At 50.2% G+C, this 8,970-nt stretch overlaps 1 protein-coding gene across 4 annotated transcripts in view; it reads right to left on the minus strand.

Annotated features, from left to right (window-relative positions):
- Positions 1-6,848, minus strand: part of LCMT1 (leucine carboxyl methyltransferase 1) — a 47,391-nt gene extending 40,543 nt beyond the window's left edge. For 2 of the 4 annotated variants that reach the window (XM_014536250.1, XM_014536251.1), the window contains exon 1: positions 6,559-6,843. In XM_014536250.1, the coding sequence (XP_014391736.1) occupies positions 6,559-6,665 (107 nt within the window). In that variant the 5' untranslated portion in view covers positions 6,666-6,843. Of the gene's footprint in view, positions 1-6,558 lie in introns of all 4 variants that reach the window. The other 2 variants (XM_005862037.2, XM_014536252.1) reach the window with 2 other exon arrangements.
- Positions 6,849-8,970: the final 2,122 nt, after the last annotated feature.

Here is an 8,970-nt window from a genome sequence, read left to right on the forward strand (position 1 = left end):
AGGGGCGGGGCAGCAGTGATGGGGCGGGGCAGCAGGCTTGCCGAGACCACCTGCATCTCTAGGGGGACAGTTTTCAGAAATCAGATTCACTTCTATCATTTTCACACTGGCCCCTGGCCTGGTTTCTGAACCGTATACACCACTCAATACCAGTGAAGAAGAAAAGCAGCTGTTTAAGGCCTCACAGGGTGATGTAATCTTCTGCTTCATAGGTCGACACTCAACCACTGAGCCACACCGGCCGGGCCCTGGGGTGATGTAATCTTGAGTGTTCGCATCCAGTTCTAGTCACTGTAGCCATCCACGGATGCGTATTACACCTACAATGCGCGTGGCTCTGAGGTGGACGCGGCCCCTGGCCGAGACCACCTGCATCTCTAGGGGGACAGTTTTCAGAAATCAGATTCACTTCTATCATTTTCACACTGGCCCCTGGCCTGGTTTCTGAACCGTATACACCACTCAATACCAGTGAAGAAGAAAAGCAGCTGTTTAAGGCCTCCCAGGGTGATGTAATCTTGAGTGTTCGCATCCAGTTGTAGTCACCGTAGCCATCCACGGATGCGCATTACACCTACAATGCGCGTGGCTCTGAGGTGGACGCGGCCCCTGCTTTGTATCGTGTTTATTCTAGCGGAACACAAAACTACACCTGACGTCTGAATTGCAAATGGCCGGTTCCCACGAAGGACGCACAAAGGAGGCACAGGGTGTACGCTCAGGTCTGCGGGTATCAGAGGCCTCCTTGCTTGAGGGAGCCCGTCTGCGCTAAGGCGTCATCTATGACTCCCCAGCCTCCCCCACATCCAATCTGCCAGCACCTCCTATGGGCTCCACCTGACAGCCCCTCAGCACCTCACGGCTCCCGCCCTGGCGGCCACCAGCCTCTCGGGCCTGGGGTATCCCAGAGCCTAACTGGTCTCCAGGCTGCCATCCTCACCCTGCAGTTTGGTCCCCACAGAGAAGCTGACGTGATCCCATTAAAACCCAAGTCAAGTGAGCTCATTCCTCATTCAGTTCAAAATCCCAGTGGCTCCCTCTCCAAGGAAGAGTTAGTCCTACAAGAGGCTGCACCATGTGTCCCCCAGCCCCAGGCCCAGGCAGCCTCAGGGCCCGCCTACTCTGTTGGCCCCGCCTGGGGCCTGGGATGTGGGTTCCCACTTACACAGGGCTCCTCCCCGCCCCCCACCCCCAGTCTCTCCCCAGCACTACCTTCCCAGCAGAACCCTCCCTGGCCATCCCATCCCAGAGGACAACTCCTTCCAACACTCCCACGGGCGCTGATCACCAGCTGACACGCCAGATGTCTTGTTTCCCAGCCGGCGCCCCCACTGGAACGAATGCCCTGTAAGAGCTCGGTGTTGTCTGGGTTGCTCGCTTCTGCTCCACAGGAGAACAGTGCCTCCACAAAGGAGGCACTCAGTAAAGAAAGCCCAATGAACGCATTAAGCCGAGATGACTGACGCAGAACTAAAGGGGCGAGGGAGGGAGGGAGGGAGCAGCAGGCTGAAAAGCTGGAGGAAGGCGGGGGAGCAGGACACACCTGAAGAATTGCAAGGGTGGCAGGGAGGGAGGGGGGTGAGGCTGGAGAAGCAGGTGAGAGCAGGCAGGGCCATGGAGGCCCCTCAGGAGCTGGGTCCTCTAACAGCAACAAGAAGCCACTGCACTGGGAGTGGCCTGAGCCGGCAGGCCTTTTATAAAACGCTCACCTAAGAGACGTGGATTTGGGGGAGATAAGGGGGAGCTCAGTTAGTGGGCTGGTGCCATAACTCTGACCACAGGTGACCTCAGCTTGGACAGAGGTGGCAGAAGGGGAGGTGAAGAAACGGAAGCAGATTCCTGGCATATTTAGTAGATAAGAATCAAAGTTCTGATCACAGGGGGAAGTGAAAGGGCAGCTTCAAGATCACCTTACCTTTCGGGCCTGTGAGCTGAACGGGCACCACTCACTGGGGTGGGGGAGGGGTGGCAAGGAGACTGTGGGAAGGTGAACTTGAGCAGAGTCTTGGAAATAATGAATTTGAGATCATTGAGAGATCTGCAATGGGCAGTGAGACACCCAGGGCAGCATGAGCAGATCCTGAAAAGTGCGGTGTGTGTGTCACGCCATGTTGTGTAGATTTTTACCTGGTGTCTGACGGTTAATCAAGTGACAGGATAAGATGTGTGGTTCTGAAAAGTCACCCTGGCCACAGCGTAAACACGTGGGTGGGGGAGGGGCTAGTCTAGAAGCAGGGAGAAAGTGAGGCCGCTGCAATAAGCCAGGTGGGCCAGCAGACCTGAGCAAGGCTGCACGGCGGCAGGAAATGGGAACAGATCTCGCGCAGCTGCGGGGGATTTTTCTAAAACACGAAACCAGATCATGTCGGGTCCCCACTTAAAATCGCTCAGGACCTTTTGTTCTCTCACGGCCTCTCCACAATTCTCTCTTGCCACCCATGCCCCCGCCCAATGTCAAGTTCCCCTAACGCGCACTGTGCCTCATGGCCATGCTACTCAGCTCCTGCTCTCTCCTTCTGCCTGGCAGACTCCCATTTGCCCTCCGAACACTCACAGGCCCCTCCGTGAAACAAGAAGAGCAGGCCGACATTGAGGCGCTGGCGGGCGCTCACCGAGGTCACCTCGAAGGCACAAGGTCATACTGCACCGGTGATGCAGGGAGACAGAAGAAGGCCGCTTCATAACTCAGTCTCAACAGACACAATGAGGTCGGGGTGCCATCCACCAAGCACCAGACCCTCCCAGCTGCCAGGAGTGACTGCGGCTCCTTGATGAACAGCAGGGATTGTCTCGCTCAGTCACACCACCTTCTAGAAAAGGCTGACTGAAGTACCAACGACAGGACTGCCCCGCTCCTGTCGGCACCCAACCCAGTGCAAGTCCTCGCTTCCTTGAACTCTCCCCCAAATTATCCAACCATAGCCCAAGTCCTGAAGTTCTAACACAGTCCCGTCCGTCCCCCCGCCCCCCCACCGACAGGCCCGTAAGTTCCCCCGTGTGAGTGCTCCCCCACTACGAAGAGTAACTAAGCCCAACTGCGTAACTACAAGTGGTTTCTAGTGGTCTCTGCCGGAAGACATGGACAGCTGCAACAGAAAGAATGACTGCGTTTCCGGGCGGGAAGTAGGTGCATTCCCACCTGAAGGCTTCCATTTCCTGTTCAGCAATACCCACACCTCTACTCTGTTACCTTGAGGGGGAGAGGAGGGGAAGGGAGAGGAGAGGTTTGAGGAAAGTGGGAAATGAAGCCCAACTGCTTAACTACAAGTGGCTTCTGGTGGTCTCTGCCGGAAGACATGGACAGCTGCGACAGAAAGAATGACTGCGTTTCCGGGCGGGAAGTAGGTGCATTCCCACCTGAAGGCTTCCATTTCCTGTTCAGCAATACCCACACCTCTACTCTGTTACCTTGAGGGGGAGAGGAGGGGAAGGGAGAGGAGAGGTTTGAGGAAAGTGGGAAATGGCTGAGTTAAGTATTCTGGAGAGCGGGAAAGTGAGCTGACCAGGGAATCATACTAGAATGGTCATGCTCTGCTCTGGGCACAGGTGCGGCTGGGTGACATGAATTCACAGCAGGCCCCATAGTATTCGAGGTGAGAAAGGAGAGTTTGGCTCAACCAGGGTTTGGGGTTTACCAGCACTGGAGGGCAGGGCAGATAAGTCACTGCCAGAGAAGGGCAGAATGGCCGGCCATGAACTCTAAGCTCAATTGAGAGGTAACAGCCCTAGAGCAGCGGTCGCCAAGCGGTGGTCCACGGACCGCGGGTGGTCCTTGAGGTCTGAAAGGTTGGCGCCCGCTGGCCTAGGACGTGTCTGAAGGGTAGAGAAAACCAGGGAGGACCTGAGCGAAAATGTGCTGGGAGCGTAACAGGAATAACTGACTAAGCGAGCTGAAGAGTGTGAAAAAGCTTCGATGAACCGCATCTGCGTGGCCAGCACATCTGGTCTTCACAGCTTGGCCTAGCCCAGAGCGTCTGTTCAGTGGGGCCAGAGCAGCTGCAGCCCACAGACCATGCTGCCCTGCAGGTCGGGCTGAAAACCACTGCCTTAAATTCTCTGCAGTTCAAACCTGAACTCCCCCTACAATGTTTAGGTGTCAGTAGACACAGAGGGCGCCGGAAACCAAGGCAGAGAAGAGCTAAATTATAAAAACTATCCGACTGAGAGTCAAGGAAAGTCATGCTCTAGTCCTACTATTTCTCTGTACTTTTCTTTGCGTCTGAACTATTTTATAGCTAATTTACTTTTTTTAAGTATGCAAAATACATTTCCAATAAATATTAAGTAAACCAATATTATTAATAAATATTAACTAAAACTAACCCTAATGTGCTACAGAAAACCTTTTTTGTGGTTTTTTTGTTTTTTGGTTAATCCTCACTTGACGATATTTTTCCCATTGATTTTTATAGAGAGCAGAAAGGAGGGAGGGCGGGGGAGAAAGAGAGAGAGAAACATGAATTCAAGAGTGACACATCAATTGATTGTTTCCCACATGCACCCTGAGAGGATCAAACCTGCAACCCAGGCACGCCCTTGACCGGGAATCAAACAAGACCATTTGGTACTCAGGCAGACACTCTAACTCAGAGGTTCTCAACCTGTGGGTCGCGACCCCTTTGGAGGTCGAACGACCCTTTGGGGGAAAGAGAGAGAAACATGAATTGAGAGAGACACATCAATTGATTGTTTCCCACATGCACCCTGAGGGGATCAAACCTGCAACCCAGGCATGCCCTTGACCGGGAATCAAACAAGACCATTTGGTTACTCAGGCAGACACTCTAACCCAGTGGTTCTCAACCTTTGGAGGTCCAATGACCCTTTCACAGGGGTCGCCTAAGACCATACGAAAACACATATATAATTACATATTGTTTTTGTGATTAATCACTATGCTTTAATTATGTTCAATTTGTAACAAGGAAAATACATCCTGCATATCAGATATTTACATTACGATTCATAACAGTAGCAAAATTACAGTTATGAAGTAGCAACGAAAATAATTTTATGGTTGGGGGTCACCACAACATGAGGAACTCTATTAAAGGGTCACGGCATTAGGAAGGTTGAGAACCACTGCTCTAGCCACTGAGCACACGGGCCAGGGCCAGAAAAGTATTTTATTTCCCTCTCATAATTTAATAACACTGTAGATTCTCTTACTAAAGAGCAGTCAACATGAGAACAATTATTTCTAATTCAACAGTGCTATACGTGTGGTCAATAGCAACTGAAAGCGGAAGAAATAAAGCTGGGTGTCTTTAAACTCACAAATTTCACCAAGGACTGCCTCCAAGCCTTTAATACTTATGTATGCATTTATCTATTTACTCGTATTTAATCTATCGCCACTCACATATACCACATGCCAGAAACTGCTCTAAGTGCTTTCCTAATATTACATATCATTTCATCTTTACGATCATCCCCACTTTACAGACCAGAAAACTGAGAACACAGACTGGTTGAGTAACTTGCCCAAGGTTTTGCATGACTTGTAAACGGCAGGGCTCGGATCAGTGTGGCATTCTGGCTCCATTCTGGCTCCAGAGTCCAGGTTCTGCTTCACTAAGCCTGGTCTCCAAGAACCCACAAAAAGCGCAGTCCTTAACCCCGACTTTTGTTCTCCCCACCCTACAAGCCCTGCATGGCCCCAGCAGCCAGGGCATTGGTTCCGTTCCTCCAACAGTCCACACTTGACTTGCTCTGCCTGAACAGTCTCCGACACTGCTTTTTAAGCCTTTTGTTCTCAGTTTAAACATCACTGCCTAAATTACAAAGCCTAATCTCAGCACTCCACACAAAATTGCAGTTATGTATTTTATGGGTAATTATTTGTCTCCTGTCTCTTTTCCAACTAGGCTGTACGTCAGGCGCCGTGTCAGTCTCGTTCATTATGTGGTCCCCATCACTGAACCCCCACCACCGTGCACAATGAAGGGCCTGGAGCAAAGTAAGCTCTCAACAATTTTTGTTAAATGAATAAATGGAGTACATTCAAGTCTCATGCTTCCAGGTGTGTGATATATACCTGTGCTCACAAGCGCCCCCCCTCCGCCCCCACAACTACACCCCTAATAGTGTGGACTCCTGTAGCAATCAGGCGAGAATAATTTTTGTTGAATGAATAAATGGAGTACATTCAAGTCTCATGCTTTCTTTTTCATGCTTCCAGGTGTGTGATGTCTACCTGGGCTCACAGGCGCCCCCCTCCCCGCTCCCCAACTACAGCCCTAATAGTGTGGACTCCTGTAGCAATCAGGCGAGAACGATGGAAAGTACTAGCTCTGCACGCCAATATGATGTGGTCGTGGTCACGTCATTCCCCCCCTCCACGCTGTACTCTAGGCACGAACCGGGCTTGCACCGTGCCTGGCACACAGCAGAAGGTACATCATTGTGTTTCATAAACGAACCCCTGCCCTGTGAAATTCACAGGGGAGAAGCCAGGGTCTCGGGAGCGTGCAAGCGCGTTCCACCGACACAGGCCCGCCTCCCACCCGGGCCCCAGCACCCGGAGCTGCCGGCCCCTAACCCGCGCCCCGCAGGCACCTCTTGCAGATAGAAGCATCCTCGCAGGTGCCTTGCACGCCTTCGTCGTCAGCTTCGGTCGAGGAAGGACAGGAGTTGAAAGTGGTCGACCTCAGGTTAGTGGCCATGGGCGTCTAGGTTCCGGGGTGCTGTGCCCACCCGGGACATGAAAGCGGGGTCGACCGCCGCCGGGGGAATTAGCGAACCTCCAGGAAGGCAGGAGAGAGGGGCTGGGCTCCGCCCGCTCAGCTGGCGCGGCTCGGAGAGGCCGCCCACGACCACTGTCCCAGCAACCTTCGCGCTTATTGGAGCCGCTGACAGGACGCTCATTGAGTAATTTCCCAGCCTCTCAGCCTGCGGAGGTGCTCATTGGACAACTCCTTTAGCCCCGCCCACAAAACCCGGAAGTTTGTCAGGGAGGGGGAAGTAAAGTGAACTTGACACACTATGGCACCGCAATACTTTCTGGGAATTGTAGTCTTAGGTGAGTTGCGAGGCCACTGAGATTCTTATTGCTGGCCACGTAATTTTATACCTGTAATTAACTCAGGTCAGGACCCTAGCACTGGGGCGAAGGGCAGAGAAACCAGCCGAAGGAATGACAGTCGGTCGAGGCTCAGTCTCATCTAACAATTGAACCAATATTTATTTGGTTCCCTCTGAGCCAGGAGCTGGGCTCAGCACACATAATGGTCTTTGAGATGTCATGAAGGAAGGAATGTGTGGCCCAGCCGGCGTGGCTCAGTGGTTGAGCATCGACGTATGAATCAGGAGGTCACAGTTCCATTCCTGGTCAGGGAACATGCCTGGGTTGTGGGCTCGATTGCCAGTGTGGGGCGTGCAGGAGGCAGCCAATCAATGATTCTCTCTCATCATTGATGTTTCCATCTCTCTCTCCCTCTCCCTTCCTTTCTGAAATCAATAAAAATATCTTACAAAAAACATTACCCAAGTTTAATGATGAGAAAAACATCAAACAGATCCCGAATGATAGACACTATAAAATTCATGACCAATAATCTTTGAAACTATCAAGGTAATAAAAAAACAAGGAAAATCTGAAAAACTGTCACAGCCAAGAGGTGCCTAAGGACACATGACAACTAAGTGTAATATGGCATCCAGGGTGGGATCCTGCAACAGAAAAGTGACATTAGGGGAAAATCAAGGAACTCTGAAGTATGGACTTGAGTCAATTATAATGTATCAATATTGGTTTACTAATTATGGTGAATGTATCAGACTAATGTAAGATGCTAATTATAGAGGAAACTGGGTGTGGGGTATTTGGGAACCCCCACTATTATCTTTGCAATGATTCTGTGAATCTAAAGTTGTAAAATAAAACTTTTTATTAAAAAAAAAAACAAAGGAAGGAATGTGTGGAAAACTAATATAATTGAAAACTATGTAGCAATGAAAATGAGTGGACTAGAGCTGCCAGTTGCAAGCATCCACTGAATTTCAGAAACATAATATTCACTGAAAGAAGGAAATATAACATCTTTGTAAAGTTCAAAGCAAGCAAAATTAATGTTGTTTAGAGAAGCATATCTAGATGGTAAAAAAAATACTATACAGGAAGGTAAAGAAATGGGGGGGCAGGAATCGGGGTGTTTTGTTTGTTTTTGTTAATCCTCACCCAAGAATATTTTTTTCACTGACTTTTAGAGAGAGTGAAAGGGAGGGGGAGAGACTGAAAGAAACATCGAGGTGAGAGAGACACATTGATTAGTTGCCTCCTGCATGCTCCCCAGCCAGGGCCAGGGAACCTGCAACCCAGGTTTGTGTCCTTGACCGGAATCAAACCGCTTCAGTCCGCTTATGCTCTATTCACTGAGCCAAACTGGCGAGGGCTACACCATTTTCTTTTAGTGGTCCTCTGCCAAGAGGGTAATGCAAAGCACTGAACAAACACGGCCTCCTAGGTCAGCAGTGTACACATTCCCTGGATGTAATAAGTGTCAACAGCAAGTAGAATAAGCTATGGATACCATAGGTGTAGGTGGCGAGAATGAGGGTGACTAGAAGAAGGTGGCAGATACTCTGATACGCTTCTGTTCTTTGCTGAGCCTTCGATTTAGAAAAAGATGATGATTCAGAAGACTTTGGTCAGTGTTTCACTGAGGGCCACCACCAAAGGCTTCCCGCAGGCAGAGCCAGCTCATTCCATTTAAGCTCCTGGTCAAGGGGTTAGAACTTTATAACACAGGAGTGGAGTCTGGAAATAGCAAGCTTAGCGATCTCAGGCTGATAAGTGATCTTAGTCTCCAAATGTGAGACTACTGAGTAGTTGTGAAAAATGCCCCAGCCAGAGAAAAGTCACTAATCAGCATCCTTTGACAAAGTCAAGAAAAGAGAAACAGGAGTTTAAAACCTACATAAAAATTAATATCAGGAGCAAAAAGTTGGGCATTAACCATGAAACTTCTC

The sequence above is a fragment of the Myotis brandtii genome, unplaced genomic scaffold (assembly GCF_000412655.1).
Source record: "Myotis brandtii unplaced genomic scaffold, ASM41265v1 scaffold158, whole genome shotgun sequence".
Classification (NCBI taxonomy): domain Eukaryota; kingdom Metazoa; phylum Chordata; class Mammalia; order Chiroptera; family Vespertilionidae; genus Myotis; species Myotis brandtii.